The sequence below is a fragment of the Maylandia zebra genome, linkage group LG9 (assembly GCF_041146795.1).
Source record: "Maylandia zebra isolate NMK-2024a linkage group LG9, Mzebra_GT3a, whole genome shotgun sequence".
Taxonomy (NCBI): Eukaryota; Metazoa; Chordata; class Actinopteri; order Cichliformes; family Cichlidae; genus Maylandia; species Maylandia zebra.
The window spans coordinates 20,915,043-20,927,243 of NC_135175.1; the positions used below are offsets into that span (position 1 = coordinate 20,915,043).

At 43.1% G+C, this 12,201-nt stretch overlaps 1 protein-coding gene across 2 annotated transcripts; it reads left to right on the top strand.

Moving 5' to 3' along the window:
- The first annotated feature begins 1,543 nt into the window (after positions 1–1,543).
- Positions 1,544–11,944, top strand: LOC112430575 (receptor-type tyrosine-protein kinase FLT3-like). Of its 2 annotated transcripts, none has more exons than XM_076888148.1 (16): positions 1,544–1,680; positions 2,092–2,168; positions 2,324–2,390; positions 2,550–2,891; positions 2,970–3,094; positions 3,206–3,317; positions 3,823–3,971; positions 4,160–4,338; positions 4,535–4,637; positions 4,719–4,896; positions 5,012–5,112; positions 5,217–5,331; positions 5,415–5,617; positions 5,695–5,801; positions 6,088–6,132; positions 9,236–11,944. In XM_076888148.1, the coding sequence occupies exons 4-16, from the start codon at positions 2,884–2,886 to the stop codon at positions 9,731–9,733; spliced, it is 1,923 nt and encodes a 640-aa protein (XP_076744263.1). In that variant the 5' UTR covers positions 1,544–1,680; positions 2,092–2,168; positions 2,324–2,390; positions 2,550–2,883; the 3' UTR covers positions 9,734–11,944. The 2 variants fall into 2 exon arrangements, with proteins under 2 accessions (XP_076744263.1, XP_076744264.1); XM_076888149.1 differs by having other exon boundaries at positions 4,499–4,637; positions 6,088–6,182; positions 9,236–9,409.
- The last annotated feature ends 257 nt before the right edge of the window (positions 11,945–12,201 follow it).

A 12,201-nucleotide genomic window follows, 5' to 3' on the forward strand; every position in this document is an offset into this window, starting at 1 on the left:
TGAACTAAATCTACCCCAAAAAAGTCAATGCAAATTGTTACCTCAGATTTATTGGGTAGATTCTATAGATGACTTCTTACAGTGTATGTAATTAAACTGAGATGTTTCCTTTAACCTCACCAGAAATGGGAGTCAGTCCATGGTCACATCACAGCTTTCTGAGACAGATTCAGGGGAGTACACTCTGACCTGTGAATCTAACAATGCCACCATTTCCACAACTGTGATTCTTCATGTAATGAGTGAGTAACAGCTTCTCATCTTCTTTCTTCTACAATACTCAAACAAACTCTGTTTGATCATAAATGAGTGATAATAAAATGAATTTAATTGTTTTCTTTGATGTTGTTTAGAACGTCCAACAAAACCACAGCTGATGCTCGATGATGTTGACGTGTCAGATACTTCCCCGCTTTTTAAGTGCATCTCTGAGGGTTTCCCAAATCCCAGAATCAAATGGTCTGGGTAAGATGCTTTAGAATAGCAGCACTTCTTAATGTCTGACTTCAGATTAAATCATTTAGAGGGATACTTTCACAAGCTTTGGTAATAATGTTTTTCATAGACACACCAACCTGAAAAATATGGGTATTAGACAAGGTTTGATAATAATATATGTCAGAGACACAGCGCTCTAAAAATATCGTTTTACACGACTAACAATGGGTTTTTTTCTCTGTTTGAACAATAACAAGGATGGACAATGGAGTTTTAAGGGTAGTGACGGAAGGACAGAGAACACAATATCAAGCACTGAATATTATAATAGAGGAATGATGTGCTGTGCAACCAATGCTGAAGGACGAGAGTGCTCCCAACTGTATGACTACGGTAACTGGATTTAAATGAACTAATAACAAATTTAATACATCCATAAATTATTACAGGAGTTAATTTGAGTAAAATTTGGTTCAAATACTTGAAGTGAAAGTAACAAAACTGAGATTCACTAACTAATCTCAGAGAAGCAAATCACAAATGTTGACCACGGTATATCTTTCTGACTTGAGGCCCTGATGTGTGTTTCAGACTTACACAGCAGTGTAATGACCAAAGATGAGGTATCTAATGTCACCCTGAGCGAAGGTCAGTCTCTGCTGCTTCGCTGCAGAGTTACAGGATTCAGTCTGAGATCACCTGTGTGGGAGAAAGGAGGAAAACACCTCCATGTCAGGACATTATCATGTAAACCAGAGAAGGAGGAGGCGGTACAGTAATGTCCTGTAATCAGGGAGAGTTTCCTTAAACTTTCTTGTTATGTTTGTCAGAAAACTGACCGACCTCTTTAATATTCCTCAGTCTGAGACACAAAGTACTTCATTGATAATCATCCTCACAAATAAAATCTGGGCCAAAGTGTATCATGTTATCTCTCCTGTAACATTTATCTCCAAAAAAAAAAAAGTCTGTACAACTAGATAAGTGTAGACAAAAAAACCTTTTCATGAGCAATTCAGTTGAAGTCCAGCACACTATGTGCTCAGTGCTGGGATATTGCTTGAATTACAAGATTTCAGTCAGGAAGCCTATTGGCAGCATCTATGCATCTTCCTATGTTACCTCAGAAAGATCTTCCTGATTGAGGATTCCAACAGGAAGCAAAACAGTTCCATTTAGGAGGGACAGAGAGGCACCCTGGGATAATTCCCCATCGCCCGGCAGACAGTTTTGTGTGATCAGGTAAGGCCAATATTTCAACCCTGTTTGCATTCATCTGTGGTCTTTTCCTGTGTTTCTAGTTGGAGGTGCTGTATTTCACCTGTGAAGGCAGTTTACCTATTCGATGTATGGAGTAAGTTACATTACCAGTACTTTCTTAACATGACCTCACTTTTATAGCTAAAGGTAAGTTGAGTCCTGTTATTCTGCTTGTGTGTGGATCACTTTGTGCAGATAAGGAGCATTCTTTCTCAAGCCAGTTTCGCTCTCCTGGCTCCCAAGTCTGTGCACCACCAGAGCTCAGTGAAAAGACTTCTTTTCTTAAGGACACATTTATGTTGAGTTTCCTCTTTTTCCCTGACCTTTTTTTTTCTTTTTAATAATAGTTTGAATAATTGTTTAAACTAAAGATTCAGTTTTCTATCTCTCCAGCTGTTCTGCTGCTGTGTGCTGTTGGGCTGCTCTGCTCTGATGATGTGAAGACTCCAGTCTGTGTATCCAGTCATGAGGTAAGAGCTGTTTTAAATAAACACTGAATTCTTTGATAAGCCCCTGTTGAACAGTCATAACTCACATTGCTATAGTATGGGATTGATCTAGTAATCAGTGATTATTTTACAGTTTCCTAATAAAGAGGAATTAAATGTTGGCTCTTGTTTTTCAGGCAGCATGTTTGCTACCAGCTGATTATCTGAATCCATCTGGTCCCATCAGTAAAGTTTTGGCTGTGGGTAAGTGTCAGAGGATTTTTGTTTTTAAAGGTTTTATTATTCATATAATAATCAGCTAAGAGTGTTTATATTTCTGTCTTGTACTCAAACAGCTGCATATTTTAACTGCTGGCTCTCTACTCTATAACGGAAACTGTTTGCCTTCTTATTAAATGTCAGCAGCAGGAAACCGCCACCCAAGAGTAAGAAACGACCTTGTGGAGGATACAAAGTTCTTGAGAAATCACACCTGCTTGCTTGACAAGATAAGCATGATATTTCCTTTTTTGTATGCTTCCTGCTGTGTATAAATAAAGGCAGCGAGCTGCTCCACGGGTGTGAATCTCTGTTGAGGTTTCACCCGTGCACGTTAAACTGCTGAAGTGTCTGAGTGTTATTTCATTACATCTGAGTGCTTGATAAAAGAATCTCTAACAGTGAGAAACTCATCATCTCCCTGGAGGGCCTCTCTGAATCTCTTGTCTGCCACTGGATCAGAGGAGAAGACCGAGTAATGACAGCGTAAGTGACCGTCTGTGTTTCTGTTTGGGTGCTTTATATTTCTATGTATTTAAACTGAGATGTTTCCTTTAACCTCAGCAGAAATGGGAGTCAGTCCATGGTCACATCACAGCTTTCTGAGACAGATTCAGGGGAGTACACTCTGACCTGTGAATCCAACAATGTCACCATGTTCTCCACGACTGTGATTCTTCATGTAATGAGTGAGTAACAGCTTCTCACCTTATTTCTTCTACAATACTCAAACAAACTCTGTTTGATGATCAATGAGTGACAATACAATTAATTTAACTGTTTTCTTTGATGTTGTTTAGAACGTCCAACAAAACCACAGCTGATGCTTGATGGTGTTGACGTGTCTGATACTTCTCCCCGTTTTAAGTGTGTCTCTGTGGGTTTCCCAAATCCCACAATTACCTGGTCTGGGTAAGATGTTGTCTTTTACATTTGTATGCAAACTTTAGAATAGCAACACTTCTTCTGTCTCATTTTAGACTGGATCATTTAGAGGGACACTTTGTTGGGATCTGTGGTTAGGATAGGGTATCAGACAGCACAAGAAAACAGCAGGTAAGTTGGGGGAGGGGGGTTTCTCATGGAAAAGTGGAACATTCACATAAGCAAAGGAGCCAGGCTTCACTGTTTGTAGTTCAACTATCCAGCAAAAGAGTCTGCCACTATCTTACGTACGGCTACAAATGAGGATATCAGGAACATGTATGTGATTTTTCGCACAGAGGGCAGCAACACGAGACGAGTACCACACCTGCAAAAAAAAACACCACCACCCCCAAACCCAACTCCCACCACCACACACATACAGATAGTTAAGAAGAGAGAGTGAGTGTGCAAGAAGAAAGAAAGTGGTCAAGACTGAGGGACTATGACAGTTTCCCACCACTAATAATGTGATTTTTCTCTGTTTGAACAGAAACAAGAATAGTGATGAGGCAAAGATGTTTAAGGGACGTGACGGAAGGAAAGAGAGCAAAGTATCAAGCACTGAATATTATAATACAGGAATGATGTGCTGTGCAACCAATACTGAAGGACAAGAGTGCTCCCAACTGTATGACTATGGTAACTGGTTAGAAATTAATTAATAAGATGTTAAATAACTCCACAAAGAACGTGTCCATATATTGTTACAGGAGTTAATTTGAGTAAAATTTGGTTCAAATAACTTCACTTCAAGAAGATCCAGAGATTCACTAACTAATCTCCGAAAAGCAAATATTTCTTACTTGAGGCCCTGATGTGTGTTTCAGACTTACAGAGCAGTGTAATGAACAAAGATGAGGTATCTAATGTCACCCTGAGCGAAGGTCAGTCTCTGCTGCTTCGCTGCAGAGTTACAGGATACAGTCTGAGATCACCTGTGTGGGAGAAAGGAGGAAAACAGCTCAATGCCAGGACATTTTCATGTACACCAGAGAAGAAGGAGGAGGTACAGTAATGTCCTGTAATCAGGGAGAGTTTCCTTAAACTTTCTTGTTATGTTTGTCTGAAAACTGACCGACCTTTTTAATATTCCTCAGTCTGAGACAAAAAGTACTTCACTGATAATCATCCTGCAAATGATCATTATTATGGGGTTTTTCTTCCAGATGTGCATTAAAAATGACTCATATTTCGATGTTCAGATGGCCTACCTGTCCATCAGATCAGTGAGAGAGGAGCACAACGGCACATACACCTGCACGAGTGCAGATAAAAACTCAAAGTCTGTTCATGTTCATGTCTCAGGTCAGTAGACTTCATTTCATGTCATTATTATTTGAAACTGTTCCCACTGAATAAATCTGGTTTATTCTTGTGTTTCCTCAGATGAAGGTTTCCTCTTTGCACAGCTGGATGAGACCAAGATCATATCAGCTCAGGAGGCATCCAGCACCTGCTTGCAGGCCACTGTTTTCTACCATCCTGTTCTCCAGTACTGTTCCTGGGAGACTCCTGACAAAAACAGGACTAAATGTGTCAGGGAGACATGGGTAACACAGCACAGGTACTTCAATGACGCAAACTGTCATCATGTAGAAGTGTAAAATTATCCATTCATTCACGTTTTTCATGATCAGTGTAATCATGTGATATGAGGACTGTAATGAACTGTTTCTCAGGACTGTGAAGCTTTGTGATCCACTCATATCAGGAGATTATAAATTACACCTGGAGGCTGGAGGACAAAAGGAAACAAAGACCATATCAGTGTGTGTTGTAGGTGGGTTAATGTAACCTTTGTTACAGTTTTATTATTACTTAAATTTAATTATCATTTATATTTAAAATGTGAGATTGTTTGAGATCATCTGATTTTTGTTCCAGATGAACCAAAGTTCAACTTCTTGTTTAATAAGGATGATGGTACCCTCAACCTTGAGACTGTCAGTCCTGTGCCAGCAAACTATACCTGGATGTTTTGCTCTGAGTTCAATCACAGGTATGATTACCTGCACAGCCGTTCAGCTCAGAGAGCATTTTAGCTCTGATTATTTAAACTCCTTTTATTTTGTTTCACTGCAGCTGTGAAACAGACTCATCCTGGGATGAGGTCCCAAATGCATTTAAAGCAGACTCTGATGTTTCCTGCAACAAGCCGATCAAGAGCTCAGTGAGACGAGAGCTCGGGGATGGACATCATTTAAAGTTTTGTCTGACAAACTCAGTTGGCTCCTGGTGCCAAAGTTACCACATAATCATCCCACCTACAGTCCAGTACTCTATAGGTAATAAAGAGTATTTGCATCAGAAAATATTTGATGAAATTCATTTAAAGCTGTCATGCTCACATTGTCGTTTGTAGGTAAACAACCTCAGGATATCATATTCCTGCTGAAAGCAGGCAATATAACTCTCTTTCTCGTTCTGGTAGTAGTCATCACAGTGCTCATATTCTTCATCAAAAAGAAGGTAAATATATTCAGCTTTTTTAACAAACACAAATAGAAGAGGGCACCAAGTCATTTGTCTTTGCAATATAAACCTCAGTATCAGCCTTCGAGGGAGATTAATTGAATCTTTCATGGTTTTTGTTTGTTTCATAAGAGTTTGGTATCTCTGTCACAGTAATGTATTTGTGTAGCACTTTTTAAAACACAGTTATAAAGTGTTTCGCACTCAGGATAAAGCTGTCATATCCAACAATGGTCATGTTTTCAGAAGACTGTGTTCAGTTTTTAAAAGGTTTATTTTACAGAATTTCAGATCAACGGGGGAGAGTCTGGAGCTACAAGAGTCTCGGGTGAGTGTGTGTTCACCGAACGAGAACGGTCTTCTGCTAGAGAAAAACAGGTGAGAGATATTTTATTGGGATGAGGATTTGAGGTTTTACTTGAATATTTTTTCCAGAGTAGCTGGAGGAGTAAGTAGAAGGCCAGAGTCTAAGGATTCACTGGACCTGGTAGAGGACCCGAGCTTGAAGGATAAACCGCCCGCAGGGGTGTGCTGGGTGTTTTTATATATAAAAACACCCAGCACGCCCCTGCGGGCGGTTTATCCTTCAAGCTCGGGTCCTCTACCAGAGGCCTGGGAGCTTGAGGGTCCTGCGCAGTATCTTAGCTGTTCCCAGGACTGCACTCTTCTGGACAGAGATCTCCGATGTTATTCCCGGGATCTGCTGGAGCCACTCGCCTAGCTTGGGAGTCACCGCACCTAGTGCTCCGATTACCACGGGGACCACTGTTACCTTCACCCTCCACATCCTCTCGAGCTCTTCTCTGAGCCCTTGGTATTTCTCCAGCTTCTCGTGTTCCTTCTTCCTGATATTGCTGTCATTCGGAACCGCTACATCGATCACTACGGCCGTCTTCTTCTGTTTGTCTACCACCACTATGTCCGGTTGGTTAGCCACCACCATTTTGTCCGTCTGTATCTGGAAGTCCCACAGGATCTTAGCTCGGTCATTCTCCACCACCCTTGGGGACGTCTCCCATTTTGACCTCGGGACTTCTAGATTATACTCGGCACAGATGTTCCTGTACACTATGCCGGCCACTTGGTTATGGCGTTCCATGTATGCCTTGCCTGCTAGCATCTTGCACCCTGCTGTTATGTGCTGGATTGTCTCTGGGGCATCTTTACACAGCCTGCACCTGGGGTCTTGCCTGGTGTGATAGACCCCAGCCTCTATGGATCTTGTGCTCAGAGCTTGTTCTTGTGCTGCCATGATTAGTGCCTCTGTGCTGTCTTTCAGTCCAGCTTTGTCCAGCCACTGGTAGGATTTCTGGATATCAGCCACCTCCTCTATCTGCCGGTGGTACATACCGTGCAGGGGCCTGTCCTTCCATGATGGTTCCTCGTCTCCCTCCTCTTTCTTGGGTTTCTGCTGCCTGAGGTATTCACTGAGCACTCGGTCAGTTGGGGCCATCTTCCCAATGTATTCTTGGATGTTCGTTGTCTCATCCTGGACTGTGGTGCTGACACTCACCAGTCCCCGGCCCCCTTCCTTCCACTTAGCGTACAGCCTCAGGGTGCTGGACTTGGGGTGAAACCCTCCATGCATGGTAAGGAGCTTTCTTGGGGTGGCTGTAGCTCAGGTGGCAGAGCAGGTCAGCCACTAATCAGAAGGTCGGTGGTTCGATCCCAGGCTGCATCCTGGCTGCATGCCAAATGTCCTTGGGCAAGATACTAACCCCGTGTTTGCCTACTGGTGGTGGTCAGAGGGCCCGGTGGCGCCTGTGTCCGGCAGCCTCGCCTCTGTCAGTGCGCCCCAGGGCAGCTGTGGCTACAATGTAGCTTGCTATCGCCAGTGTGTGAATGTGTGTGTGAATGGGTGAATGACTGAATGTAGTGTAAAGCGCTTTGGGGTCCTATGGACTAGAAAAGCGCTATACAAATGCAGGCCATTTACCATTCTTGTCTTTATGTCAGTAGCTTCTATCTCCTCCTTTGGCCAGCCTATTACCCCAGCAGGGTACCTGATCACGGGCAGGGCGTACGTGTTGATGGCCCGGATCTTGTTCTTACCATTCAGCTGACTCCTCAGGACTTGCCTGACCCTCTGCAGGTACTTGGTGGTTGCAGCTTTTCTAGCGGCCTCTTCATGGTTCCCATTCGCCTGCGGGATCCCCAAGTACTTGTAACTGTCCTCTATGTCTGCAATGTTGCCTTCTGGTAGTTCAATCCCCTCAGTTCTGACTACCTTCCCTCTCTTTGTTACCATCCGGCTACACTTCTCCAGTCCGAACGACATTCCAATGTCATTGCTGTATAGCCTGGTAGTGTGGATCAGTGAATCGATGTCTCGTTCACTCTTGGCATACAGCTTGATGTCATCCATGTACAGGAGGTGGCTGACAACTGCTTCGTTCTGTAGTCTGTATCCGTAGCCAGTCTTGTTAATGATCTCACTGAGGGGGTTCAGGCCTATGCAGAACAGCAGTGGAGACAGAGCATCTCCTTGGTAGATCCCGCACTTGATGGTGACTTGTGCTATGGGCTTGGAGTTGGCCTCTAGTGTTGTACGCCACATCCCCATTGAGTTCCTGATGAAGGCTCTTAGGGTCCCATTGATCTTGTACAATTCTAGGCATTCCAGTATCCAGCTGTGGGGCATTGAGTCATAGGCCTTCTTGTAATCAATCCAGGCAGTGCACAGGTTGGTCAGTCTGGTCTTGCAGTCTCGGCTGACTGTTCTGTCTACCAGTAGCTGGTGTTTTGCGCCTCTGGTATTCTTGCCAATTCCTTTCTGTGTCCCGCTCATGTATTGACCCATGTGCCTGTTCATCTTAGCCGATATGATGCCTGACAGGAGCTTCCATGTAGTACTGAGGCAGGTTATTGGTCGGTAGTTGGAGGGGACCGGTCCCTTCTTGGGGTCCTTGGGGATCAGGACCGTCCGGCCTTCAGTTAGCCATTCCGGGTGTCTCTCGTTAACTAGCAGCTGGTTCATTTGTGCTGCCAGACGCTTGTGGAGTGCAGTCAGCTTCTTCAGCCAGTAGGCGTGAACCATGTCGGGCCCTGGTGCTGTCCAACTCTTCATACTGGAGACCCTTTCTTGGATATCTGCCACTGTGATGGTTACTGGACCCTATATATATATATATATATATATATATATATATATATATATATATATATATATACATATATATATATATATATATATATATATAAGCATTATACCTGAAGTACAATATGTTTTATTCATTAAAAGAAAAGCTTGTAATCATATATTTGTGTTAATCATGTGTATGTGTCACGGGGTGGAGAGGGACAAGTAACCTAAGATATTTTTATTGTGCATGTTTGGTTGTGTTTTACTTTCTTTAATATTGTATAGTGTTGTATTCTTATGGGTTTTATTGCCTGTTTTATGGTATTCATCGGTGACTTGTCCTGGAAAGTCTCCGCCCCTCCTTGATTATGAACCCGACACACCTGTGAGGTCCCGGAGGCCAATAAGAGTGATGGGAGACGAGAGAGAAGAGACTGATGGTGGAGTGAGGACTGGGAGAGTGAACGGTATCAGGCGGTGGCGGCGGCCACAAGCCCAGACGGGCTGGTGCCGGTTGGTTTGCCACAGGAAAGCGGTGGCAGAGTTGAGAGCTCTGCCCATTCGGGAAACCGGAACAGAAACATTGATAGGGCGGCGAGACGCCGCCGGGTTTTCCCTTCTAAGGCGGCTAGAGTTGGCTAATGCAGGCACCAGCGCGGAGAGCACCAGCAGGAGGACCAGCGCGCAGAGGCACCAGCGCGCAGAGAGCGACAGTACCAGCGCAGAGAGCGACAGTACCAGCGGGGAGAGCGGAGACAGCACCAGCGGAGGCTACGAGACGGCTGTGCCGATTTCCAGTTTTAAAGAAGCGGCGGGCGGAGTTGAGAGCTCTGCCCACCCGGGGTAAGTCTCTGACTTATCCCTTTTTTATGAAGTAAACCTGTCTGGAAAGAATAGTGACTGCCGCTTCCTCTCCTTCTTCAGCATATCAGGACGTGAGTGCGAGAGGGAGGCGAGGACTCCGCTGGTTCCTTTGGTTATACCACTTGCTGGATTTCTTAGCTCCCTGGGACTTTTAGGTCGTGGCGCAGGCCACTGGACTTTTTAATATTGTTTTATTGACTTTTATTGTGCTACCCCTTGGCCAAGGTTGTTTTAATTCATTTTGCATTTTTAACTATTTAAATATAATAAATTATATTTTTAATCATACAGTTTTAAATCGTGGGCTTTCCCTTGGCGGCTCCACTGCTCACTGGAGGAAGGTTTCCTTCCTTCGCACAAAACCACTGTGGAAGTAAAACCAGCCTTCCGGTGTTCCAGATCTACTGGCGTTTAGATCAACTGGCGTTGGTCGAACAGATGTGTGGCATTCTTGCGTTTCAGGAGCTACTACCGACAAACCAGCAAAAGAACGCCAAATGTGTCACCTGTGACACTTGTGAGGTTGTCTCAAACACACTCCGTCAGTCTTGATGCTGTTGAACAACAAAATGTTTAAAATGTGGCGAGTTTACCTGGTGATATCCTCATGCGCAACGCGATCGCGAAAACAGCAAACAAGTAATACCACGCCGATGTTGTTCACAGGACAGCAAGAGTAAACGATCGGGAGACTCTTGTCGTCGTTATCGTTCCCCTTGCACGGTTTATTTCTCCGAATTCAAGGTTTTTGCTTCACAACTAAAGCGAGCAGTTTACTTTGTGCACTAACATGGAGTCGAGTCAACCAGCGCCACCTCTGGCCAAGTGCCACAGCCTACAGCCAGATCAACCTGTGACACACATCTGCAGCACGTTTGATTTCGTTTCATGCACAACACATTTGTACCTTTCAATTGTGTCTGTTTGTCCCTAACCCTAATGATATCATATATTCCTTATTGGCCTACATTTGTACAAAATTCCAAATTATATACACAAAGTCATAGAAATCACCACTCCAATTGGTCATCATGATTTTGATATTCTTTTTCCATAACAATGAAATACGCCTTGGACAAATATGACACATCAATATTTCATTAGTGTTGTCACATCACATCCTGTAAGCATCGTTTGTCTGTGTCCTTTCTCTGGAAATTAATATTTCCAGCCAATATAGGCAATCCATCAACATGGCTGGAGAGTTGGTAGTTATATACAGTCTGTATAAGTGTGGTTAATCCAATGAAGATTTGTAAGGAGATGGCAGTTACTTTGAATTCACAGCAGTTACACAGTGATTAGTAATAAACAGCCAGTGAGAGTGAGTGGATTTAAGAAAGTCAGTGACTCGGGTGTGTCGCTTGGTTTGTCATCTGTTTGTGAGACTGGAGGAGACGTAGAAATCTGTTTTAAATCTTAGTTAGGAAGATTCCTGTTTGAAAACAAGCACTTTTTGTGAGAAATGCAAGAAGTACATCTGCAGAAAGCACACAGTTACATTCTGTCCATCATGTGGACAAAATCGAAAATGTTGAGCATTGAAAAACTGAGAACGCTGGGCAAGTTCAACAGAAATGTGTTTGTAAGAACGAAAAACCAAATTGTTCCTAAAATAGTTATGGAAAGTCACTGTTGTATGTCTGTGTTCTACATGTTAATCTGATGGGAAATAAAGTTGCTATTGTTTTATTGCAGTTTTTGGATAATTCTGAGTGGATTTACACAGTACGGATCTAAATGACCCGCAACAAAATCAATGTCACTTTTTTGTTTTTCAACATAATACAAGGGTTAATTTCCAAAACTTCCATATGATCTTCAATTTGTAGCAGATCCACTATCACACAGCAGCTGGAGCAGTTTCAAATGGAGCTCAGTCCACTACTACCATAGCCTACTACTAGATTAACTTGTGACACATCTGCACCTGCTGCTATGATCACATTGAGTAGAGGCTGAGTGGCTGCACTTACCCCTGGTACATCCAAATCTACCCACAAACATGTTGAAAGATGCAATGCCAGCAATGTGGATTGTCAACACTGAAAACAATCAGTAAGCAAAGACAACAGGGATCACTTTTTCTGTTTATTTAGCATGCGCAACATTTGTAGTCGCCTTCTGCACAGGGGAAGTCCACACACACTGTGTGGTACCACTTTCCACAGAAGGTGCATTCAATCTGCAAGATTGAATGAGATTGTCAGAGTCATTGTCTGACTGTTTATTACTAATCGCCTGCTGTACATTCACAGTAACTGCCATCTCCTTACAAATGTTTATTAGTTTAACCACACTTATACAGACTGTATATAACAACCAACTCTAAAATGTTTGTTCGCAGAGTAAAGACACAGACAGACTACACTAACGACATGTGATGTTACAACACTAGTGAAATATTAGTGTCATTTCATTCATTTCAAAGGTTTATTTGCATGACGCACA